Below are 27,207 nucleotides of genomic sequence, written 5' to 3' on the forward strand. Positions count from 1 at the left end.
GAAGACCAGGAGCAGCAGATGATTATGGTGCAGACCCAGGAGGACGTGGTCGACTGCTACGACGTCCAGAGCCTGCTAGCCGGCACCGAGTTCGAGGGCCAGACGGTCATCAGCGTCATCGACCACGACGACTACTTGCGGCTGACCCTGCAGCCTCCGGCCGCCGCTCCGTCGGCACCGACCTCCTTGGCAGCCTCCGCACACGATAATGGGGACGCCGGCGCTGAGGCTGCCGGCGCTGAGGCCGCCGGCGCTGAGGCCGCCGCCGAAGGGAGCTCCCTGGACCAGGACAGTATGAAGTGGGAGCAGAAGCCGGAGCAGCCCGGTGGTCTGGAAGGAGAATTCCCCGTCGGCATGTGGGCCCTCGAGAAAACAGCCCAGGAGCCAGCGCTGCAAGAACAAACAAACTCTCCTCCTGATTTTTCCGAGTACATGACAGGGAAGAAACTACCCCCCGAAGGGATCCCTGGCATCGACCTCTCTGACCCCAAGCAGCTGGCAGAATTTACTAGAATGAAGCCAAAGAAGCGCAAAGACGACGGTCCGAGAACAGTCGCTTGCTCGCACGACGGCTGCGATAAGATGTTCAGGGATAAGTCCTCCATGCGAAAGCACATGCACATCCACGGCCCCAGGGTCCACGAATGTGCAGAGTGTGGCAAAGCTTTTGTCGAGAGCTCAAAGCTAAAGCGACACCAGCTGGTCCATTCTGGAGAAAAGCCCTTCCAGTGCACCTTCGAAGGCTGCGGGAAACGCTTTTCCCTCGATTTCAATTTGCGCACGCACGTGCGAATCCATACCGGAGACAGGCCCTACGTGTGCCCTTTTGATACCTGCAGTAAGAAATTTGCTCAGTCAACTAACCTGAAATCGCACATCTTAACCCATGCTAAGAGCAAGAACGGCCGGTGAAGAGGGACATACCTTCTAAAGCTTGGGAAGTGTCTTCCATTAGTGTAGTTAAGAATTCATGTGCCTCGTGTGTTTATTGTTGTAAGAAGGGAGTTTTTCTTTAAAAAAAGGAGTTTAGTGTATCTAAGAGTGGTAAAGTTTTAAGAAAGCAAAACTTGCTGGCTGTGATGGTTCAGACGGTAATCCCAGCACTTGGGAGGTTAAGACAAGAATATAGCAGGTTCGAGGACACAGTCTCAGCCACTTAGCAAGCCCCTATTTGAAATCAAAAAATAAAAAATGGTCTGGGGGTATAGCTCAGAGGCAGAATCCCCTGGGTTCAATTTCCAGTACCACCCAAAAAAAAAGAGAAAAAAGAGAAAAAAAATTGTAATGCTTAAGATGTCCTGTTTTGTTCTGAAGTGCTGTTTTTGTTAAGTTTGGTTCCAACAGGAGAGTAATTATTGAACCTCACATCAAAAGACAGTTATACAGCTGTGTTAAAGATGAGGCTTTTTGCCTGGTAGAGTGGCAGCGGCTTGAGAAGCCTGAGACAGAAGGATTGTAAGTTTGGGACCAACTTAGAGAGACTATGTCTCACAAAGTAAAAAGGGTTGGGGATGATGCAGTTCAATGGTAGATTCAATCCCCAGAAACATCCCCTTAAAGAGAGACTTTTAGCGTTCTTATAAAGTTCACTTACTGCTTAAAAGCTTTTAAGAAATCATATTTTCTAAAAAAGTTCATTTTTACATTTTTAGGAATACGCTTATTAATACTATTTGTGGTTTTTATAAAGATTGATGAGTTTGATTACAAAAGGTTTTTCCTGAAGTCATATGTGATGGTCATATGTGATGGTGAGCTCCTGTAATCCCAACACACAGGAGGCTGAGTCGGGAGCATGGCAGGTTGGATACCACCCTCAGCAACTTAGAGAATCTCAGCAAGCTAGCAAGAACCATGTTTCAAAAACAAAATAAGAAAAAAATGGCTAGGGATATATAACTCAGAGGTACAGTGCCTCTGGACTCAGTCCCCAGTACCACAAAAAAAGGTTTTCTTTGAAAGAATTAGCACTTACATGTATATGTATTTTCCTGATAAAATTATGTAAGTTTTTTTTGCTCTCTTAATTTTGGATGTATTATTTGATGTTGACACATTTTGCATAACTATCTCTTGACTATATTGAACTATGCACTATTGAATATTAGATGGTTTAATAGCATTAGTTGATTTAAATTTGTTTTAGTCATTTATTTTAAAAAATACTGTGTGTTATCAAGTGTTCTTTGCCTGTTCACTTAGACTACTGATCACTTGCAGAATATATTGACTTTATATTGACTTTCATTACTTGGTATGTACATCATGTGTAGTAGAAAAAGCAAAATAAAATAGCTGTTTTAATGAAGAAAAAGCTTGTTTTTATAAATACAGTCACTAGGAAAATGGAAAAGGTACTATTGGCATCTAGTTGGTAGAGGTTAGGAGTGTTGCTAAGCATCCTCTAGTGTACAGGACAATCCCCAAACAATTATCTGGTCAAAATGCCACTAGTGACACAGTTAAGAAACCCTGATCTAAAGCCGGGCGTGGTGGCGCACGCTTGTAATCCCCGCGCTTGGGAGGCGGAGACAGGAGGATCGCGCGGGTTCGAAGCCAGCCGCGCTGGCGTAAGAGACCCTGTTTCCAAACAAAAATATAAAAAAAGGTCTGGGAGTATAGCCTGTAGGTAGAAGGGTTTCCAGGAAACCCCAGTACCACCCAAAAAAAAAAAAAAAAAGAAGCAGCAGCACTGATCTAGCTGGGCATGGTGGCACACGCTTGTAATCCCAGCATTTGGGTTTGGGAGGTTGAGACAGGAGGATTGCTGTTCATGGACAGCCTCAGTTACTTAATGAGGCCCTTTGCAACTCAGACTTTGTTTTATTTTTTAGAGAATTATTTATTTATTAGGCCAGGCGTGGTGGTGCACGCTTGTAATCCCCGCACTTGGGAGGCTGAGACAGGAGGATCGCGCAGGTTTAAAGCCAGCCTCAGATGGCTTAAGAGACCCTGTTTCCAAATAAAATATAAAATAGGTCTGGGAGTGTAGCCCAGAGGTAGAAGGCCCCTGGGTTCCATTCCTAGTAACACACACACACACACACACACACACACAAATTATTTATTTATTTATTTACTTATTTATTTATTTTTGTGGGCCTGGGGATGGAACCCAGGGGCATTCCACCTCCGAGCTATACCCCCTGCCCTATTTTTGATTTTGAAACAGGGTCTCACTGAGTTGCAAAGAACCTCACTAAGTAGCTGAGGCTGCCCGTGAACCACAGTCCTCTGGTCTCAGCCTCCTGAATGCTGGGATTACAAGCGTGCTCCTCCACACCCGGCTTAGACCGTTTTAAAATAGAGAATAAAAAATAGGGCTCTTCGGGGACGGTGTCTAGAGGCACTCAGAATAGTTCAGCGAGCCGGGCATGGTGGCGCACGCTTGTAATCCCCGCGCTTGGGAGGCTGAGACAGGAGGATTGCATGGGTCCGAAGCCAGCCTCAGCTACTTAGTGAGGCTCTCAGCAACTTAGTGAGACCCTGTTTCCAAATAAAATATTAAAAAAAAAAGGTCTGGGAGTATAGCCCGAAGGTAGAAAGCCTCTGGGTTCCACCCCCCAGTACCACCAAAAAAAATAAATAAATAAATAGTTCAGCATTTGACATATCATAGGCTTTCCTACAATACAGCTTCTAACAAAACTAGGCTGTCCCGAACCCCTGGCAGCAGGATTGTTTACCTTCATACCAAGAAGGACGGGAAAACTCCAAAACCTGCATGTGGTGTGCGCCAGGCGGATTGCATGGGGTTTGTGCTCTGAGACCTAAGGTTCTTATGAGAGTGTCTAAAACAAAAAAGCTGGTCAGCAGGCCTGTGGTGGTTCCATGTGTGCTAAATGTGTCTGAGACAGGATCAAGTATGCTTTCCTTATTGAGGACCAGAAAATCGTTGTGAAAGTGTTGAAAGCACAAGCAGAGTCAGAAAGCTAAATAAATGAATCTTCTTTGAGTAATAAAAAATCAAAAAGCTTAAAAAAATAGGGCTGGGGGAGTAGCTTGGAGGTAGAATGCCCCTGGGTTCCATTCCCGGTACCACAAAAAAAAAAAGAAGAAGAAGGAGGAGGAGAAGGAGAAGGAGAAGAAGGAAAGAAAGAAAAGAAAGAAAGAAAGAAAGAAAGAAAGAAAGAAAGAAAGAAAGAAACTCTGCTTTAAAGAAAATAAGGTTGTAATAGAAATTCTCTCAGAGATGTGCATATACACAAATCATTCATGGACAAGAAATTATTTAAGGAAATGGATGGGCTCTACCACCCCCATTGCCACTTAGCCATCATGGGTAAATTCCAAATCTAGAGGGGAAATCTTGTACCAGCTGCATACCTGGAAGGAAGTAGGGGACTACCTAGAGAGTCTGGGAATCAGTGCTGTGTACCTCGTCCTCATTTCCGTTAGGTGTTTGCTCATGCCTTTTGGGGGGAGGCTAGTATAGGGGGAGGGGACAGTATTCTGAATTACTTTTCCCAAAGTGAATTATAGCGTATCAAAGCTTTAGAGAATTTTTTGGCTTTAATTTTGTTAAACTATGAAAGCAGTACAAGAAAACATAAGTATCTTTTATCTTTTTCCCCTCTTATAATGTTAAAGTAAAAAGGACATGTTAGCCAGGCATGGTGGCACATACCTGTAATTCCAGTACTTGGGAGTTTGAGAGAGGAGGATTGCAGGTTTGAGGACAGCCTCTGAGTAGTGAGACTGTCAACCTAGCTAGACTTTGTTTCAAAGTAAAAACAGAGCCGGGCATTGTGGAACACACTTGTAATCCCAGTACTTAGGAGGCTAAGACCAGGAGGATTGCACGGGTTCGAAGCCAGCCTCGCCTACCTAGTGAGATTCTCAGCAATTTAGTGAGACCCTGTTTCCAAATAAAATATAAAATAGGTCTGGGAGTGTAGCCCAGAGGTAGAAAGGCCCTGGGTTCTATCCCTCAGTACCACACACACATAAAAAATAAAAATAAAATAGGGCTGGGGATGGAATTCGGAGGTAGAATACCTCTGAGTTCAGTCCCCAGCATCACACACACACACACACACACACACACACACACAAAGACTCATTACAAAGAAAATTTTATGGCCCCACCAGTAATTAGTCCACAACCTCTTTTAGAGCTTTTTTTTTTTTTTTTTTTCCATACTGGGGATGGAACCCAGAGGCATTTCTACCTCCAAGCTACCCCCAGCCCTATTTTTTATTTTATTTTGAAACAGGGTCTCACTGAGTTACAAAGGGCCTAAGTAGCTGAGGCTGTTCACAAACTGTGGGCCTTGTGTCTCAGCCTCCCAAATGTTTTTTTTTTTTTTTTTTTTTTTTTTTTTGCGGGTCTGGGGATGGAACCCAGGGCATTCGACCTCGGAGCTACACCTCCTGCCCTATTTGTTTTTATTCTTTATTTTGAAACGGTGTCACTAAGTTGCAGAGGGCCTCACTAAGTAGCTGAGGCTGTCCGCAAACCACGATCCTCCCGTCTCAGCCTCCTGAATGCTGGGATTACAAGTGTGCGCCACCAAACCAGGCTTTCCTTTAGAGCTTATTGGCATCAAACTAAACCTGTTTTCAGACCTCACCTAGTACATCACCTTCTGCCCAGTTGTGAGTTGTCAGCCCAGTAGTGGATGAAGTGGCTTGGGCCTACTGGCTTTCCCAGGATGGGAAGTAGGGGGTGGGAAGAGATCTTTCTGCCCTTAGACCAATAGAAAGCAAATTTGAAGATTTGGAGTTGTCTGTAAGAAGAGATCAATATCCCATTCTCTGCTAAATAGTTGCTGAGCTCTAAGCTCACCCTGGTGCTACCATCAAAGTAGAAACGAGCATGGGAAACATAATGTTCCCTGTAGTTTGGGGCTGTACATAAATTACATATTTCAAGAGGGGGATGCAGGTACATATACACATACAAGTTACTGCCTGACTTACTGTTCTTAAGTTTAGGAGCATAATAATTTAATTGCTTCTAAAATGTTCTCCCAAGCTGGGTGTGGTGGTGAACACTTTTAATTTCAGTACTTGGGAGGCTGAGACAGGAGGAGTGCAGGTTCACAGCCAGCCTCAGGTACTTTGTGAGGCCCCTGAGTTCAACCCCTAGCATAACTGACTAAATCAATCAATCAATAAATAAATAAGTAAATAAAATGTTCTCTTATTTTTATGTAAAAATTCCAGGGTACCATTCATGAAGAATACTTAATTCTAAGGCCGGGCATGGTGGCACACACTTGTAATCCCCAACATTCAGGAGGCGGAGACTAGAGGATCGCGGTTCACGGACAGCCTCAGCTACTTAGGGAGGCCCTTCACAGCTCAGTGAGACCCTGTTTCAAAAAATAAAAAGACGGCCGGGTGTGGTGGCCCAAGCTTGTAATCCCCACGCTTGGGAAGCTGAGACAGGAGGATCACACAGATTCAAAGCTAGCCTCAGCTATTTAGTAAGACTCTCAGCAACTTAAGGAGACCCTGTTTCTAAATAAAATATAAACTAGGTCTGGGAGTATAGCCTGGAGGTAGAAAGCCTCTGGGTTCCACCTGCAGTACCACCAAAATAATAATAATAATAATAATAATAATAATAATAATAATAATAATAAAATAGGGCTGGGGGAGTAGCTTGAAGGTACAATACCCCTGGGTTCCATCCCCAGTACTGAAAAAAACAAAGAATATTTAATTCTAGTTTTGTAATGCTACTTTTGAAGCATTGTGTATGTGTGTGTGTGTGTGTTTGTGTGTATATGTAATAGATAATTTTTTTAAACATGATCTTACTAGGTTGAAGAGAGTCTCATTACTTGCTGAGGCTGCCCTCAAACCTGTGATCCTCCTTATCTCAGCCTCTCAAGTACTGGGATTACAGGCATGCACCACCAAGCTTGATTTGTAATAGGTCTTTTTAAAAATTTATTTATTTATTTATTTATTTATTTATTTATTTTTGGAGTACTGGGGATTGAACCCAGGGGCATTCTGCCTCTAACCTACATCCCCAGCCCTATTTTTAAATTCTTCATCTTTATCTTGAAACAGGGTCTCACTAAGTTGCAGAGGGCCTCACTAAGTTGCTGAGGCTGGTCGTGAACCAGCGATGATCCTCCTGTCTCAGCCTCCGGAATACTGGGATTTCAAAATTGTGCTACCATGCCTGGCTGAAATAGGTGTTTCAAAGCAATGAATATATACTGATTTGGGGATGGAAAATCCAGTAGCCATCTATCTGAAATGTGGTGAGGAAGAAGGAAAATAGATGAGAGAGGATACTTCCTGAGCACATTGTAAATGAAGAAGTTAATTTTTTTTTTTTTTTTTTTTTTTTTTGTGTGTGTGTGTGTGTGTTACTAGGGATGAAACCCAGGGAAATTCTACCGCTGAGCTACACCACCAGCCCTATTTTTTATTCTTTATTTTGAAACAGGGTCTCACTGAGTTGCAGAGGGCCTCACTAAGTAGTAGCTGAGGCTGTCTGTGAACTGCGATCCTCCTGACTCAGCCTCCCAAATGCTAGGATTACAACCGTGCGCCACCACGCTGGGTTTAGGAGTTTAAATTTTAAAGTGTAAGGAATTTTGCCAGGTGTCATGGCGCACGCTTGTAATCCCAGCATTTAGGAGGCTGAGACCAGAGAATCGCGGTTCTTGGACAGCCTCAGCTACTTAGTGAGGCCCTCTGTAACTTAGTGAGACCCTGTTTTAAAAAATAAAGAGTAAAGCCGGGCGTGGTGGCGCACATTTGTAATTCCAGCGTTTGGGAGGCTGAGACAGGAGGATCACATGGGTTCGAAGCCAGCCTCAGCTACTTAGTGAGACTTTCAGCAACTTAGTGAGACCCTGTTTCCAAATAAAATATAAAAAAGGTCTGGGAGTATAGCCTGGAGGTAGAAAGCCTCTGGGTTCCACCCCCAGTACCACCAAAAATAAAAATTAAAAAATTAAAAATAAAGAGTAAAAATAGGGCAGGGATTGTAGCTCGGACGTTGAATGTCCCTGGGTTCCATCCCCAGACCTGCATAAGAAAAAAGAAAAGAAAAGTAGAAAAGTGTAAGGAATTTTATTTATTTTTATTTTTTGTGGTACTGGGATTTTTTTTTTTTTTTTTTTTTTTTTTTTTTTTTTTTTGTGGGACAGATCTGTGGATGGAACCCAGGAGCATTTGACCTCCGATCGACACCCGCGTGTGCCACCACACCCGGCCTATTATTATTTATTTTTTAGAAACAGGGTCTCACTATGTTGTGGAAGGCCTCACTAAGTAGCTGAGTTGCTCCGCGAACTGCGATCCTCCGGTGTCAGCCTCCCGAATGTTGGGATTACAAGTATGTGCCACCATGCCTAGCTTTTTGTGGTACTGGGGATGGAACCCAGGCTTTCTGCCTCCGGGCTACATTCCCAGGTTTTTATATTTTATTTGGAAACAGGGTCTCACTACATTGCTGAGAGCCTCACTAAATTGCTGATGCTGGCTTCAAACCTGCATGATCCTCCTGTCTCAGCCTCCCAAGCACTGGGATTACAAGCGTGTACCACCAAGCCCAGCTAAAGTGTAAGGAATTTTAGGAGGATTACACCATACCTGGTATCAAATCCCAAGGGAAGAGAAAATTGCTTGTAAAAAATGCTCCGGCTGGACACAGTGGCACATGCCTATAATCCCAGTACTTGGTCGTCTGAGACAGGAGGATTTCAGGTTCAAGGCCAGATCCAGCAATTTAGTAAAAGCCTGATTCAAAATAAAAAGTAATTTTTAACAAGCACTGGGAGTGTAGCCTTGAGGTAGAGTGATCTGGGTTCAACACCCAGTATCAACCCTCAAAACCTGCCCCAGTTGGTGCAGGCACAATTGTATAATGTGTGTAATCTCAGCATCTGTGGAGGCTGAGGCAGGCAGATTTCAAGTTTGACATCAGCCTGGGTAATTTAGAAAGATCCTGTCTCAAAATTAAAAAAAAATAAACAGGGCTGAGGAATGTAACTCAGTGGCAGACCACCCCTGCTTTCAATCGCCAGTACCACAAAAACATTTCTCCAGTCCAGCACATTATCACACACCTGTAATCATAGCAGTTTGAGAAGTTGAGGAAGGAGGATAGCAGATTCAAGGCCAGCCCGAGTAACTTATGGAGATCTTGTCTCAAAATAAGAAAACAAAAAACGACTGGGGGTGTAGCCCAGTGGTAGAGCCCCTGAGTTCAATCCCCATTACTGCAAAAAGAAAAAAAATACATTCTTGGACTAGAGGTGTGGCTCATGCTAGAATGCTTGCCTAGCATGTATGAAGTCATGCACCTGTGTGTGTGTGTGTGTGTGTGTGTGTGTGTGTGTGTATGTGTTTGTATACACACAAAAAAAAACTTGTTAGAAATCACTTTAAATTGTGAAGATAAAACTTCACCATTCCGGCTCCATGCATAAAATTTAAAAAATCCTTAAATATTGAAAACCCTGCATATTTGTATCAATGAGTTGGAAGGTTTTTCTTTCTTTTTTTTATTTTGCAGGGACGTGTGTGCACGCGTGCGTGCGTGCGTGTGTGTGTGTGTGTGTGTGTGTGTGTGTGTGTGTTACTGGGGATTGAACTCAGGAGGCATTCTACCTCTGAGCTAAATCCCCAGCTCAATTTTATTTGATTATTTATTCATTTTTTCAGTACCGGGGATGGAACCCAGGGGAATTCTACTTCTGAGCTATACCCCCAGCCCTATTTTTTATTCTTTATTTTGAAATAGGGTCTCACTGAGTTGCAAAAGGCCTCACTAGGTAGCTGAGGCTGTCTGTGAACGGTGATCTTCCTGTCTCAACCTCCCAAATGCTGGGATTATAAGCCTGCGCCACCACGCCCGGCTTCTATTCTTTATTTTGCAACAAGGTCTCACTGAGTTGCAGAGGTTCTCACTAAGTAGCTGAGGCTGGCCGTAAACCTGCAATCCTCCTGTCTCTGCCTCCCAAGTGCTGGGATTACAAGCATGTGCCACCACACCTGGCAGAAGTTTATTTGAGAGGTAAAAACATTAGTGATTCTACAAATAATGCTATAATCATAGCAAGCTGTCACCTTGCCAAAGTGGTGGTTTATATTTATTCAGCTGTAACTACTATGGGTGATTCTAGGAATAATGACGGGAGTTGTTATTTTTACCTACTACATCATCTGGTGACCTGAAAATCACTTCTGTGTGTTTGGGAATTGAAGCAATGCTTTTCTTTTGTTTCTAAACTATACTGAACAAAAGTAGAGCATGACTGAAGTAAACATTAGCCCCTTGTAATAATAATTACCAGCCTCAAGACTCTGGGTACCTTCCTGCCCTAGATCACAGCCATGCATTTTCTTATCCTTTCAACCACAATCTCATTCGTAAACCCTGAATCACCCATACTCAGATTTTTCTACTTTTACCTCAATCTTACTGCTTAGTATATAAACCAGAATAAAATTGACCCTCAATTCCATAAAAGCCCATTTAGATGAAATAATGATTTACATAATAATATGTACAGAAAGGGATAGGGAAGTCTTTGCATAGTTGCAAATGTTGAATACATGGAAAAGATCAGTGGATTTGGCTGCATAAATTTTAGGGTTTTTTCCCATTTTGTATGGGTATTGGGAACTTATCCCAGGGATATTCTACCTCTGAGCTACACCCCTAGCTCCTTTTTATTTTTACTTATTTATTTATTTATTTTTTGAAAGAGTCTTGCTAAGTCATCAAGCACTAGCCTTGAACCTGTGATCATCCTCTTGCCTCAGCCTCCTAAATGCTGGGCTTACAGGAATGTGCCACCGTGCCTGGCATCTTTTTAAAAAATAAAATCTAGCTGGCTGTGGTGGTGCACGCCTGTAATCCCAGTATTTGGGAGGCTGAGACAGGAGGATCGCAGGTTCTCAGCCACCCTCAGCTACTTGGTGAGGCCCTCTGCAACTTAGTGAGACCCTATTTCAAAATAAAGACTAAGAATAGGGCTGGAGGTGTAGCTTAGAGGTAGAATGCCCCCGAGTTCAATCCCCAATGGTGAAAGAAAAAAGCCAGGTATGGTGGTGCACACCTGTAATCCCAGTAGTTGAGAGACTAAGATAAGAGGATTCCAGGTTCCAGGGTAGCCTCAGCAAGCTAGTCATACTCACAGAAGCCTAGTGAGACCCTGTTTCAAAAGAAAAAGGAAGAAAGGCTGAGGGTATAGCTCAGAGGTAGAATGCCCCTGGGTTCAATCCATAGTAGCACAAAAATAAATAAAACACAGTTCCCTTATGGTTTGTTGCTCTGTAGTCTGTGACATAAGAAGCATAATTATTTTTCCACCAATATTACTCTCAGTGAGAGTTTAATTCTTAAAATTAAATCAATCTCAGCCAGGCGTGGTGGCGCAGGCTTGTAATCCCCACGCTTGGGAGGCTGAGACAGGAGGATCACATGGCTTCAAAGTCAGCCTCAGCTATTTAGTGAGGCTTTCAGCAACTTAGTGAGACCCTGTTTCCAAATAAAATATAAAAAAGGTCTGGGAGTATAGCCCGGAGGTAGAAAGCCTCTGGGTTCCACCCCCAGTACCACAACAACAACAACAAAAATTAAATCAATCTGCCGGGCGTGGTGGTGCATGCTTGTAATCCCAGCATTTGGGAGGCTGAGACCAGAGGATCATGGTTCGCGGACAGCCTCAGCAACTTAGTGAGGCCCTCCGCAACTCAGTGAAACCCTGTTTGAAAATGAAGAATAAAAAATTGGGCAGGGGGTGTAGCTAGCTTGGAGGTCAAATGCCTCTGGGTTCCATCCCCAGAAAGAAAAGAAAAGAAAAGAAAAGAAAAGAAAAGAAAAGAAAAGAAAAGAAAAGAAAGAAAGAAGAAAGAAAGGAGAAAGAAAGAGGAAGGGAAGGATCTCTTTTTTCCAAGTGCCATTCAGGATTCCATACCCCAGTTCTGCAAGGATGCTTTTACTTCAACTTAACTTTCATTTCACTATGTTTGAAGTTTCATTCAAAGGTCACAAGTATGTTTAGATGTCGTATACGCTTTCTGAAAAGAAGATATTAGTTCTATTAAGATGAAATCATAATAGCACATAGTTATCTTGATGTGGTATTAACATGCCCATTTTATCTGAAATCAAGACAGCCTCTGAGTATCTGTCAGCTGTACTAATCAGTAGCTCTCCCTGCCTCATACCTTCTTCTGATCACTGTACTAATTTATTGGGATGTCCCTGTGTAATAAAATCTAGCTGTTATATCATTCTTGCCCTGGTTGAGCTTACTAGTTTTTTCTCTCTTTTCAGGTATCTGGCATAATTTTGTCCTTGCCCTCTTGGGTATTTTAGCTCTTGTTCTTCTCCCCGTAATTCTCTTGCCATTTTACTACACTGGAGTTGGGGTACTTATCACTGAAGTCGCTGAGGTAAATAACGGATTACTTGGGGCATTTGTTCGCCAGATGTTTTGATATAATATTTAGCATTTAACTTTAGGCACTTTCATTCAGTTTTTTCTTATACACACAATGTTTAGTTTCTTCTGCAGGAATTCCTATATTCACTTTGAATCTAAATATAATGTTGGGAAACACATTGGCTTTTTTAAATGCCACGTAAATCGTCTTGTTCTGACTTATGAAGATGGTAACAAGATTTTCTACCTGTAGTTTGTGGGTAAAATGCATCATTTACCTTTACTGTTTATTTTTATATCTCTGCTTTTAAGTTAAATGTCATTATGCCTAAGCAGATAAAAATCTATACCAGTCAGCCAAAATATTTCATATACGTTTAAGTTATTGTCCTTAACTCTGTATTTCACTCCTTTACACAATAAGTACTATGAGCCATCACATGTTTAGACATTTTTGTCTATATGTCTATATTTATGTATCTATTTATTTATTTTGATAGAACTGGAGATGGAACCCAGGGGCACTCTACCTCTGACATACACCCCCAGCCATATGTTTTCTTTTGAAACAGGATCTCTCACTGAATTGCAGAGGGCCTCCTGAAGTTCCTGAAGCTAGCCTTGAATCTATGGTCCACCTATATCAGCCTCCCCAATACTGGAGTTATAGGCCTGTGCCACCACGGGCCTGGCTCTGTTCAGACATTTCTTTTAGTACTGGGGATTGAACCCAGGGGCATTCTACCTCTGAGCTGCATCCCCAACCCTATTTTTCATTATTTTGCAACAGGGTCTCACAGAGTTGCAGAGGGCCTCACTAAATAGCTGCCTGGCTTTGAACCTGTGGTCCTCCTGTCTCAGCCTCCCAAGTGATGAGATTACAAGTATGTAACACTGAGCCCAACTTGTTCAGACTTTTTTTTTTTTTTTTTGGTTTCTTTTTTTTTTTTTTTTTTGGTGGTACTGCGGGTAGAACCCAGAGGCTTTCTACCTCTGGGCTATATTCCCAGACCTATTTTATATTTTATTTGGAGACAGGGTCTCACTATGTTGCTAAGAGCCTCACTAAGTAGCTGAGGCTGGCTTTGATCTTCTTGTCTCAGCCTCCCAAGCGCGGGGATTACAAGCGTGCACCACCACACCCGGTGTTCAGACATTTTTAAAAGGAAAATTGCTTTTGTGAACAATTGGCTTACATATTCATTGTGCTGATCGTATTGTCTGCATATTTGGGGCTGGGTTTGTGAGTGTGTGTGTGTGTGTGTGTGTGTGTGTGTGTGTGTGTTACTAGGGATTGAACCCAGAGTCATTCTACCTTGGAGCTACACTCACCACCTGATTTTTATTTCTTATTTGGAAACAGGGTCTTGCTAGTTTGCTGAGAGTCTCACTGCTCTCTGAGGCTGTCCTTGACTAATGATCCTTTTGTCTCAGCCTTCCAAGTACTGGTATTACAGATGTGAGCCACCATGCCTGGGACTGTGTTTATATAAGGATTTATCTTCTCACTTTATGCACTGATGATTTAGCAGTTTGGGAAAAAACTTTTGTTTTGGTGCCTGGATTTTCTAGAACCAAAGCTATTGGATTCAACACTAGATTATTTTCTGCATTAATCAAAATATTCTACTTGCCAGGCATAGTGGCACATACCTGTAATCCCAGTACTTAGGAGGCTGAGACAGGAGGATTAAAGATTGAATGACAGCCTCAGCAATGTAGTGATACCCTCTCTCTTTGAAAAAGTGAGACCCTTTTTTAAAACAAAAATAAAAAGGGCTAGAGTATAGAACAGAGATACAACGCCTCAATTCCCAATACCGATATATATATTCTACTTAATCAACTTTGTATGTTTTACTATTATTTGTTCAGATTAAGTATATTTTGTCAGCTGGGCATGGTGCTGCATGCCTATGATCCCATTACTTGGAAAACTGAGACAGAGGATTGCAGGTTTGTGGCCAGACTCAGCAACTTAGTGAGACCCTCTGCAACTTAGTGAGACCCTGTTTCAAAATAAAATCGGGCTATGGGTGTAGCTTGGAGGTAGAACACCCCTGGGTTCAATCTTCAATAACACACACACATGCACAATTTGTCTTCATACATTGTCTGATTTGGTTTTGCCATCTTTTCAAGGATTCACCTGCCATTGGACCCAGAGGCCTTTTTGTGGGAGACCTTGTCACTCATCTACAGGATTGTCCTGTTACTAATGTGCAAGATTGGAATGAATGTCTAGATACCATCGCCTATGAACCCCAAATTGGCTACTGCATAAGTGCACCAACTTTACAACAGTTAAGCTTCCCAGTTAGAGGTGTGTCTACTTCTTCTGTCTACTGTAATGTTTCAAACACCAGCACCCTCCATTCACTAATATTTAGAATATATCTATAGATTCGTTTTGTTCTAATCTTTGAAAAATAAGTCTGTGGAACAAATTGACCTGAACTAATATTATTCTTGGTAAGTTGGGTACTAAATATGTATGTTTCCTTTATTATATATTGTTGTTGTACTTCCAGCTGCCTAATTTATAATACCATATCGAACCTGTAGAATTCTAGTATTGAATTATTTCTGCTTTAAAACAACTTTGTGGCCAAGCACAGTGGTACACACCAATAATCAAGTACTTGGGGGTGTATTCATTTCGAGTCGGCATGGGGGCTGTATTTCTATTTTCTATATTTCTATCTTTCTAATAAACTTCTTTAAATCTTCAAAAAAATAATCAAGTATTTGGGAAGCAGAGACAGGAGGATTGCAGGTTTTGTTTTGTTTTACGGTACTGGGGATGGAACCCAGGGGCATTCTACCTCTGAGCTACATTCCCAGCCCAATTTTTTATTCTTTATTTTGAAACAGTCTCACTAGTAGTTGAGGCTGTCCATGAACCGCAATCCTCCTGTCTCAGCCTCCCAAATGCTGCGATTACAAGCATGTGTCACCACACCCAGCTGGCTTAAAGCCAGCCTTAGCAACTTAGTGCGCCCTCTACAAATTAGTGAGATCCTGCTTCAAAATAAAAAATTAAATAGGACTGATGGTGTAGCTCAGAAGTAGAATGTCCCTGAATTCAGTTCCCAGTATCACAAAATAAATATTTTGTGGTAGCACATGCTTATAATCCCAGTACTCAAGAAGCTGAGACAGAAGGTTCACAGGTTCAGTGATAGTCTCAGCAAGTAGTTTAGACTCATCAACCTAAAGAGAACTGTTTCAAAATAAAAATAACATACGGCTGGAGGTGTAACTCAGGAGTAGAATGCCCCTGAGCTCAATCCCCAGTGCCACAAAATTTAATAAATAAATAAATAAATCAACTTGTGTTTGCCAGGCATGGCGGTGCTCACCTGAAATTTCAGTACTTGGGAGGCTGTGACCCAGAGGATTACAAGTTTGAGACAAGTTTCAACAGCTTAGTGAGACTATGAACTGCCTAGCAAGACCCTTTTTCAAAGCAAAAATAAAAAGGGCTGGGGCTATAGTTGACAAGTACAGTGCCCTTGGGTTCAATTCCCAGTACTCCTCTCCACTCATACATACATGCTCTCACAGAACTTGTGTTCGATGTATACCTGTAATCCCAGCTACTTGGGATGCTGGGGCAGCAGGATCTAAAGTTCAAAGCCAGCTATCCTTGAACTCTAAATAAAATTTAAAACATGGGTTGGGTATGCAGCTCACTGGTAAAAGCACTTGCCTAACATTGGCAAGGCTCTGGATTCAATCCCCAGTAACACATACAAAACAAAACAACCTTGTATTAAACCAGTATTTAAACTCAACTATAAAGAACTGGTTAACTGCTGGGCGTGGTGGCGCACACTTGTAATCCCTGCACTTGGGAGGCTGAGACAGGAGGATCGCATAGGTTCGAAGCCAGCATCAGTTGGCTTAAGAGACTCTGTTTCTAAATAAAATATAAAATAGGTCTGGGAGTGTAGCCTGGAGGTAGAAAGCCCCTGGGTACCATCCCCAGTACTACCAAAAAAAAAAAAAAAAAGAATTGATTAAATTTTAGTAAATAAATTCTCCCAATATAACATTATCTCATTATCTTTATGTGTGTAAATATACAATAGTATCTTAGTTTATATCTATGGGTATGTCTGTATACACACAATACATACACACACGTACATACACACACAAACAATACACATCTGTGTGTGTGATGCTGAGGATGAACCCAGGGGCATTCTACCTCCAAGCTACACCCCCAGCTGTGTTTTGTTTTGTTTTGTTTTGCAGTACTGGGGATGGAACCCAGCTACATCCCCTGCCCTATTTTTTATTCTTTATTTTGAAACAGGATCTCACTAAGTAGCTGAGGCTGTCCGTGAACCGCGATCCTCCTGTCTTAGCCTCCCGAATGCTGGGATTGCAAGCATGTACTACCACACCTGGCTTCACACCCAGCCCTATTTTTTATTCTTTATTTTGAAACAGGGTCTCACTGAGTTGCAAAGGGCCTAAGTAGCTGAGGCTGTCCATGAACTGTGATCCTCCTGTCTCAGCTTCCCAAGTGCTGAGATTACAAGCATGTGCCACTAGCTGGGCGTGGTGGTGCACGCTTGTAATCCCAGTACTTGGGAGGCAGAGACAAGAGGATCGCAGGTTCAAAGTCAGCCTCAGCAGCTTAGTGAGACCCTATTTCCAAATAAAATATAAAAATAGGTCTAGGGGTATAGCCCAGAGGTAGAAGGCCTCTGGGTTCCATCCCTAGCAACAAAAAACAAACAAACAAAAAAACAAGCTTGTGCCACCAAGCCTGGCTTGTTGCTTTTTTTAAACAAGTTCTCCCTAAGTTACTTGTGGTCTTGCTAAGTTGCTAAGCCTAACTTCAAACCTACTATCTTCCTATCTCAACCTCCCAAGTATTAGGATTGCAGGTATGCACCACCACATCCAGCTTATGTGTCTATAATTGTTGAAAATTTAGTATAAGTAACAAACAATTCTCTTACATAAGCTGTTCTTTTTGTTTTGGGTACTAGAGATTAAACCCAGTATCTCTCACATGCTAAGCATAAACTCTATTACTGAGCTATATTTCCAGCCCCCTGCTTTTATTTATTTATTTATTTATTTATTTATTTATTTATTTATTTATTTATTTTGGTAGCAGAGATTGAACCCAGCCTTATTTTCTTTTTCTTTTTAGTTATTTATCTATTTATTGGTAGTACTGGGAATTGAACCCAGGGGGCTTATATCTTTGAGCTACACCCCCAACCCTATTTTTTATTATTTATTTTGAAACAGGGTCTCACTAAGTTGCAGAGGGCCTCATTAAATAGCTGAGGCTGGCCACGGACCTGTGATCCTCCTGTCTCAGCCTCCCAAATACTGGGATTACAAGCATGTGCCATCATACCTGCCTCTTATTTTTATTTTTGAAACAGGGTCTCACTACATTAATGAGAGCCTCACTACTTGCTGAGGCTGTCCTCAAACCTGGGATTCTCATTTCTCAGCCTCCCAAATACTGGAATTACAAGTGTGTGCCACCAGGCTGGCTTGCATTTAAGCTTTTGTCATAAAAGGTAAACAACTGATAGTTAACAACCAAAATATATCTAATCATTGTCATTCAGCTAGTCATGGTAGAACAGGTTTGTAATCCCAGTACATAGGAGGCGGAGACAGGAAGATCTCAGATTCTAGGCCAGCCTCAGCAAGTATCAAAATTTTTATCAACCTAGCGAGACTATTTTTTATTTATTTATTTATTTATTTATTTATTTATTTATTTATTTATTGCAGTACTGGAACCCAGGGGCATTCTACCTCTGAGCTACACCCTCATCCCTATTTTTTATTCTTTATTTTGAAACAGGGTCTCACTGAGTTGCAAAGGACCTCACTAAGTACCTGAGGCTGGCTTCAAATTTGGGCAATCCACCTGTCTCAGCTTTCTAAATGCTGGGATTATAAACATGTGTCACCACGCCTGGCTGACACTTGTTTTAAAATAAAAATAAAATAGGGTAGGAGTGTAGCTGTGAGGTAGAATGCCCCTGGGCTCCGTCCCCAGTACCACAGCAAAAGCATAAACATTCTATATTAATATGTCATTAATCTTAAACAGGCATGAAATAAGGAAGGAATTAAAAATAAAAGGAGCCAGGTATTGTGGCACACAGTTTTAATACCAGTACTTGGGAGACTGAGACAGGAGGATCGTGGTTTCACAGCCAACCTCAGCTACTTATGCCCTCTGCAACTTAGTGAGACCTTGTTTTAAAATAAATAATAAAATATAGGTCTGGGGATGTAGCTAGGAGGTAGAATGTTCCTGGGTATCATCCCAGTACCGCAAAAAAATAAATAATAAATAAATAAATAAATAAATAAATAAATAAATAAATAAAAAAATTGTCATACACAGACCCCACCAGACTTTTAGAAAAGATCCCTTTACTTCTGGCTGCAGTGTCTAACTTAGGCAGTTCTAGTGGTCGCTGTGTGTGGATCTTGGCATGTCTTAAATCTATGTGGAGAAGAGTTATTTTATGTGGCAGAAATCCAAGGAAAATTATCTTGGCTTCTGAAAATACCCCATGTAGTCAGATATGTTGCCTTATACAGCAGGTGACAAGACTGAAGCACATTTCTTCTCAGAACCTGCTGAGCATTGTAAGATCTTTCAGCTCTGAAAGATCAGCATCTCTACACTGTATACAAAATTATGGGGGCCCACATATTTGAAAGTTTTGGAAAATTCAAATTCTGCTGACAGTCTATATCTATAAATCAAGGAATGTCCTAGACACTTGTTCATATCTGCTGGTATAGGCAAAGATGATTATTAGTCAAGAATAATTTTACTAAACTACTGTGTCCATCAAAAGCAAAATAGTAAGGTCTGATTTGAAATTTTCTTTTCAAATTTACTTTTCCATGTATAACCCATTTTTATTATAAAGATTCAAACATACATAAAAGTCACAACTAATATAAACAAACTCTTATGTATCCCTCTACCAGCTTTAGCAATTACCAAATCTTTGAATTTTTCATCTATTCATCTCACTTTTGGGGGGGATAGTATTTTATTTATTTGTTTGTTTATTTATTTATTTATTTATTTTGCGGTACTGGGGATGGGACCCAGAGGCATTCTACCTCCAAGCTACACCCTCAGCCCTGTTTTTTATTCTTTATTCTAAAACAGGGTCTCACTGAGTTGCAAAGGGCCTCACTAAGTAGTAGCTAAGGATGTTCGGGAACTGTGATCTTCCTGTCTCAGCCTCCCAAATGCTGAGATCACAAGTGTGCACCACTGTGCCCAGCTGCGGTAGTGTTTTAAAGCATATCCCAAGCATTGTATCATTTCATCCATAAATTTCAGCTTGTCTCTAATAAGTGATTCTTTAAACATGACCACAGTTCACCATCATCGTACCTAACAGAATTAATAACTCAGTGTTCAACTTTTCCTTTTTGTTGTTGTTGTGATACCAGAGTTTGAACCTAGAGCCTCGTGCATGCTGGTCAGGCACTCTGCCACTGAACCACATCCCTACTTTCCTAATTTTTTTATACTTGGTTTGTTTTAGTTGAACACTTCTGAATCTCTCTCTCCTTTTATTCTTGGTACTGAGGATTGAACCCTGTGGGGTTCTACCTCCAAAGTATACTCCCAATCCCTTTCTTTTTCTTTTTATTTATTTTATTTGTTTATTTTTTTTTCTTTTGTGGTACTGGGGATGGAACCCAGGGGCATTCTACCTCTGAGCTAAACCCTCAGCCCAAATTTGTATTCTTTATTTTGAAACAGGGTCTCACTAAGTGAGCCTGTCTACAGACCATGATCCTCCTGTCTCAGCCTCCCAAATGCTGGGATTACAAGCGTGTGCTACCACGCCCAGCTTCCTTTTATTTATTTATTTATTTATTTATTTATTTATTTATTTATTTATTATTTTTGCGGGTCTGGGGATGGAACCCAGGGGCATTTGACCTCCGAGCTACACCCCAGCCCTATTTTTTTATTCTTTATTTTGAAACCAGGTCTCACTGAGTTGCAGAGGGCCCCACTAAGTAGCTGAGGCTGTCTGCGAAACACGATCCTCCAGTCTCAGCCTCTCAATGCTGGGATTACAAGTGTGCGCCACCACGCCTGGCTACTTTCTTTTATTTTGAAACAGGGTTTCACTAAGTTGCCAAGGGCATCCTTGAACCTATGAGCTTCCAGTCTTGAACCTTCCAAGCTCCTGTCAGAGCCTCCCAAGTACTGGGATTATAGGCATGTGAAACCACACCCAGCTCTTAATTTCTTTTAATTTGTAACAATTCCCTGAATGTTTTTCGAAATATCAGTTGTTTGTTGAAGAAACAATCATTTATTTTGTCAAGTTTTACATATTCACATATATCTGGATTTTTCTGGTTAATTCTTACCCTCATGATGTCATTAACATGTGTGGATGCCCCCAGATTTTTTTGTGGGGGGCGGGTCTGGGGATGGAACCCAGGGGCATTTGACCTCTGAGCTATACCCCCTGCCCTGATTTTCATTCTTTATTTTGAAACAGGGTCTCACCAAGTTGCGGAGAGCCTCACTAAGTAGCTGAGGCTTTCTGCGAACCGTGATCCTCTGGTCTCAGACTCCCAAATAAGCATCTATCACCACGCCCGGCAACCCCCCCCCCCAGATTTCTATAAACCTCTAATTAGGTCTAGAGGCTTAATTTGATTTGGCATCCTTTTTTATTTTCCCTTTTGGGAAAAATACTTCATAGGAGCTGGGCATGGTGGCACATACATACCTGTGATCCTTGTACTTGGGAGGCTGAGACAGGAGGATCATAGGTTCAAAGCCAGCCTCTGCAATTTAGTGAGGCTCTCAGAAACCTACCAAGACCCTGTTTCCAAATAAGAAATAAAAAAAATAAGCTGGGGGTATAGCTCAGAGGTAGAATGTCCCTGAGTATAATCTCCAGTACCATACACACATCATAGGCAGTACTTGGTACTTCCTGTTGCGATGTATCAGGAGATACTTGTATCCTCCCATTTAGTGATGAAAGATTATTCAGTGGGCCAACCTGATTCTTTTTTTTCCTTTTTTTATTGCAGTACCGAGACTTGAACCCAGGGGCATCCTACCTCTGAGCTGTACCCCAGCCCAATTTTTTATTCTTTATTTTGATACAGGGTCTCACTAAGTTGCAGAGGGCCCCACTAAGTAGCTGAGGGTAGCCATGAACCCGGATCCTCCTTTCTCCACTTCCCATGTACTGGGATTACAAGAGTGTGTCACTATGCCAAGCCCAATCTGATTCTTTAAGGTTGAAAATATTTGTCACTTATCCCTATGTTCAAGAGCCACTTAACATCTTCAAAGACTTTTCAGAAGTAGGTAGGTCTTTTTTCACGATATACTTCAGAAAGGGCACTGGATTTACTACTACAAAACCTACTGAGAAAACCAGGCGTGGTGGCACACACTTGTAATCCCTGTACTTTGGAGGCTGAGACAGGAGGATCACAGGTTTGCAGTCAGCCTCTACAACTTAGTGAGGCCCTGTTTCCAAATAAAGAATAGGGCTGGGGGTATGGCTCAGAGGTAGAATGCCCCTGGGTTCAGTTCTCAGTACAAAAAGCAACCTACTGAGATCCTGGAACTCTAACTTTATGGTGAATACATTTCTGAAGACTAAGCTAGGGTAAGTGCCACGTCTTGATTTCCTATTGGATGAATCTCTTTGTAATGTAAAATCAGACTGCAGCAAGTAGCTGTCAAGATGGACACTGAATTATACAGCTGCTTCCAGATTCATATGCCATTTTGCTTTCTTGTCTTAAAAAAAGCAAAATTTTTATTATGAATACATGTCCATATAACAGATTCTGATAAGCACTATGTTTCTCTTCAGCATACAAACGGCTAGATGGTTCCACGGAATGCTGTAACAATCACAGTCTCACAGATGTGTGCTTTTCCTACAAAAATAATTTTAATAAGCGTTTGGTAAGTTGGCCTTGAGGCAGTCTTGCTTATTTGATAAAATTATTACAAAACGAGCCGGGCGCCGGTGGCGCACGTTTGTAATCCCCGCGCTTGGGAGGCAGAGATGGGAAGATCACGCAGGTTCGAAGCCAGCTGCGCTGGCTTAACAGACCCTGTTTCCAAATTTAAAAGTATAAAAAAAAAAGGTCTGGTAGTGTAGCCCAGAGAAGGGTTTCCAGGAACCCCAGTACCACCCCCCAAAAAAATTTATTACAAAACGACCATAGAAAGCTAAAATGGAGCTCATGAAATCATCTTCCTTTTGCTCTATTTACTTTGTACCATTTTATTATAATCCCACATTTCAGATGTCACATTTCACCTGAGCATCTTAAAAAATTGATACTGGTATAATATCTTATATGGCCAAAGTAAGATATTTGAAGCTAATTTATAGTAAGTGCACGTAAGTGGAATATCATTTATATGAGCATCATTCCCAGTATAGTAGGGGATATGAAAATATTGAAGGGATATAACAATTTTTCTTCTTAATACATTTTAATATTGACAAATTAATATTTATTCACAGCATACATGTCTACCTGCCCGGAAAGCAATTGAAGCCACTCAAGTTTGTAGAACCAATAAAGACTGTAAAAAGAACTCAGGTTCAAGTTTCTGTATAACACCTTCACTGGAGACTCACACTCGCTTAATAAAGGTGAAACACCCACCTCAGATCGATATGTTGTATGTAGGACATCCGCTGCATCTTCACTACACAGGTGAGTGCTACTGACACTTAGGAAACCATTAAGATCACATATACTCTCACTTGTAAAACTCAGTACAGGTCCTGCCATTAAATTCACTTATTTTTATTTTTTAGTTTTGTGATGCTAGGGTTTGAACTCAAGGGCATTCTACCTTCAAGCTACACCTCCAACCTGATTTTTTTATTCTTTATTTTGAAACAGGGTCTCACTGAGTAGCTGAAGCTGGCTGTAAACGTGCACTCCTCCTGCCTCAGCTACCCAAGTTCTGGGATTACACGCTGCACCACCACACCTGGCTCAAGTTTACTCATCATCACTTCGGTCCATTGTCAGAGTCTTATTAACTTGTTGTAAGTGCCAGGCATGGTGACAAACGCCTGGAATTCCAGTACTCGGGAGGCTGACAGGAGAGGATCGTAGGTTTGAAGGCAGCCTCCGCAGTTTAGAAAGACAGAGGTATAAGACCCTGGCTTTAATTCCCACACACGAAACAATGAAACTTCTTCTCAAGCATTAAATTAGAATTAGCAATAGGAAGACCACCTGAATTTATGAAGCAAGAGAGAGCTTGCTCTTTAAAGGGATGCATTTTTTCTTCCCCGCTATTCATGCCTAAGTAGATGATCTCTCAAATGTTCTCTGAGAGTTTATTAAATTTATCCAAGTAGGCCGGGCGTGGTGGCGCACACTTGCGATCCCAGCATTCGGGAGGCAGAGACCAGAGGATCGCGGTTCACAAACAGCTCCAGCTCCTTAGAGAGGCCCTTCGCAACTCAGTGAGACCCAGCTTCAAAAATCAAAGGACTAAAAATAGGGCTGGGGTGTAGCTCAGAGGTACAGTGCCGCCGGGTTTCACCCCAGGTACCACAGAAAAAGAAAATTAGCCAAGTGCTCCAGAACAGTGATGCCCGGATGCATGGGGAGGAGGCTAATCTATGTATGACACATACATTTTATATGAATATAATGTTTATGGCTTTATAAACTTTGAAGGTTGTGGCTTGAATCGGTACTTCATTCCTTAGAGTTGTATAAATGAACAAATTTCTTTTTGCATTCACCAGTTGTGTGTGTGTGTGTGTGTGTTTTACTGGTTTTTGAACCCAAGGGTATTCTAACTCTGAGCTACACCCCTAGCCCAATTTTATTTTTTATGTTGAAATAGAGTCTCACTAAGTTGCTGAGGCTGGTCTCAAACCTGCGGTCCTCCTGTCTCAGCCTCCCAAGTGCTGGGATTCCAGGCGTGCGCCACCACGCACGGCTTGGATGTGTTCTGTAAAAGGCTTTCTCGTTGCTTTGTAATATCTCCTGAGATACAACCTGGTAATTTTTCTTACTTACTGGTATGGAACTAAGTGATTCTAGACTTCAAATATTAAATACATCCTCAACAAGCCAGGTGTGGTGGTGCACGCCTGTCAGCCCCGTACTTGGGAGGCTGAGACAGGAGGATCTCAGGTCCACAGCTATCCTTAGCATCTTAGAAAAACTTTCCACAACTTAGTGAAACCTTGTTTCAAAATAAAAAATAAAATTGGACTGGGGTACATCTCAGAGATGGATTGCTTTGAGTTCAATTCCCAGCATCACATGCACACCACACACACACACACACACACACACACACACACACACACACCAAAAACAGTATTATACAATCTATAGGAGATGCTTTGATAAAAAGATCTTAATCCTTATTTTAGCACTGAAGAACTAAGACCAAAAGGAGGTTAAATAACATAATAGTTGGGCTTAATGTGATTTTAAGGTTATACCTCTTTGAAACAGTAAGAACTCTTTACATGACAGTAAAAAAATAAGTCAGATTCTATATTTAGTAGTCATACTTGGTATATAGTCAGCTTTATCTTACACCTTTCTTTTTTTTTTTTTGGAGGGAGGACTGAGCATTGAACCCAGGGGCATTCTACCTTGGGGCTAAACCCCCAACCCTTTTTATTTTTTGTTTTTGAAACAGTGTCTCTCTAGATTGCTAAGAGTCTTACTACTTACTGAGGCTGGCCATGGACTTGTATTCCTCAGCTTCCCAAGAACTGGGATTACAGGTGTGCATCACCACTCCTAGACTTATCTTACTCTTGCCTCAAAAATAAGTATACATTGGGACATGGTATTTTCAATCCACAAATTTCATTAGCTATTCTAGAATAATTGCTTTTACATGTGAGACATAGCTCGCCCACATATGTTTAGGAAGGGCTTTCTTATCCAAGTTAATTGGCTAGCTCAATTTTGTCCATATGGTAAAAATCATAATACTATTGCTTATCTGGTATGAATGATATTAATTATTTCTCATTTTTCTCTTTTAGTGAGCATCACCAGTTTTATTCCACGTTTCAACTTCCTAAGCATAGATCTGCCAGTGGTTGTGGAGACATTTGTCAAGTATCCTTTCTGGAGTGAAAAATATTTTAAAAGATATGTTACTTGGAATTTGATTGGTTTTACCTTGAGTAGAAAGAGCATTACAAATTCAGACCTTCCATGTATTGCTTAGTTGCTGACAACTAAAAAGGAAATTTTAAAATTGAAAAAGAACAGGTTGTACCTAGAAGGATAAAAATTAGAGGAAGACACGAAGATTGAACAGAGAGGGAGAACATTTAAGATGTGGAAGGAGCCTGTCATGGTATCACATGCTTGTAATCTCAGTATTTGGGAGGCTGAGACAGGAGGATTGCCGGTTCAAGGATAGCTTTAGTAAGTAATGAAACTCTCATCAACCTAGCAAGACCCTGTTTCAGAATAAAAATAAAAAGCTAGGCATGGAGGTGCACGCTTATAATCACGGTACTTGAGAGGCTAAAACAAGGGGGATTACAGGTTTGTGGACAGCCTCAGATGCTTAGTGAGGCTGTCAGCAACTTAGTAAGACACTGTTTTAAAGTAAAAATAGAATAGGGCTTAGGATATAGCTCAGAAGTAGAATGCCCCTAGGTTTAATCCCCAGTACCCCCCCCCACACACACACACGATGTGGAAGGGAAGTTACAAATAGAGTACAAATAAAAAGTTAAATTTATAACAGATGAAAGCTTCAGCTACTAGTAATATGATGATTGCTACCCCTTCTGAGCTTGCTAGTTCTCACCAAATGGAGGACAAGTCTTGTTCTCTTCTCTCCCCGCTCCACCCTCCGTGGTACTGGGGATTGAACCCAGGGACATTCTACCTCTGAGCCCATGCTACTCCAGCCCTATTTTTAATTTTTAGTTTTTGAACAGGGCCTCACTAAGTTGCTGAGGTTATTGCAAAGTTGCTGAGGCTGGCTGTGAACCTGCAGCCTTCTGTCTTAGCCTCCCAAGTACTGTGATTACGAGCATGCACCACCACATCCGACTTGAGGACAGCTCCTATATGCATGACCAGGAGTTACGTTTATTCCACTGATCTGAGGAAGGAATGCCTAAAGAAGAGCAAGTCAGTTTCCATTGCTAAAATAACAATCCTGAGGATAAAATCTCATGTGGACTTTAGCCTATGATGTTTGCATATAAAAGATGATTTGCTGGTGGTGGGCCTGGTGGCACGGCTTGTAATCCCCGCGCTTGGGAAGCAGAGACAGGAGGATTGCGCATGTTCGAAGCCAGCTGTGCTGGCTTAAGAGACCCTGTTTCCAAATAAAAATATAAAAAATGGGTGTCTGGGAGTGTAGCCCGGAGGTAGAAGGGTTTCCAGGAACCCCAGTACCACCACAAAAAAACATGATTTAAAAAAAAAAAAACGTTTATTTTATGTAGTATTGAATGAAGGTAAAGTTTGGAAGAGTTCTTTTTTTTCCCTTGTAAATCTTTTTAAATTTCCTTCCTTGATGATTTGCAACAAAATGAAATGGTAACAAATGAGCAGTCACTAAAAAATACATAAAGATTGTACCTTGGAGACTGCAGCTTTGTCACAGGGAGACTTAAGGCTATCGCCCTATAGATGATAGGAAAATCTTTGTTTCCTAATATAAAGTGAGACTATGCAGGATCAAACATAATTTGGGGGCTGGGGATATAGGTCATTTATAGCGCACTATCCTAGCATATATGAAGCCCTGGGTTCTATCCTCAGCATT

At 41.5% G+C, this 27,207-nt stretch overlaps 1 protein-coding gene and 1 pseudogene across 2 annotated transcripts in view; both read left to right on the plus strand.

Moving 5' to 3' along the window:
- Positions 1-27,207, plus strand: part of MBTPS2 (membrane bound transcription factor peptidase, site 2) — a gene marked incomplete at both ends in the record, with an annotated part of 53,518 nt that overhangs the window by 24,695 nt on the left and 1,616 nt on the right. The window contains 5 exons of the mRNA XM_080718510.1: positions 12,263-12,381; positions 14,514-14,694; positions 22,268-22,362; positions 22,934-23,129; positions 25,454-25,529. Of these exons, the coding sequence (XP_080574636.1) occupies positions 12,263-12,381; positions 14,514-14,694; positions 22,268-22,362; positions 22,934-23,129; positions 25,454-25,529 (667 nt within the window). The remainder of the gene's footprint in view (positions 1-12,262; positions 12,382-14,513; positions 14,695-22,267; positions 22,363-22,933; positions 23,130-25,453; positions 25,530-27,207) is intronic.
- On the plus strand, positions 1,080-3,936 carry LOC308279400 (large ribosomal subunit protein eL34-like; annotated as a pseudogene). The gene is made up of 3 exons: positions 1,080-1,091; positions 1,691-1,751; positions 3,598-3,936. The product of its transcript is annotated as a large ribosomal subunit protein eL34-like (transcript).

The sequence above is a fragment of the Muscardinus avellanarius genome, assembly GCF_963383645.1.
Source record: "Muscardinus avellanarius genome assembly, chromosome: X".
NCBI lineage: Eukaryota > Metazoa > Chordata > Mammalia > Rodentia > Gliridae > Muscardinus > Muscardinus avellanarius.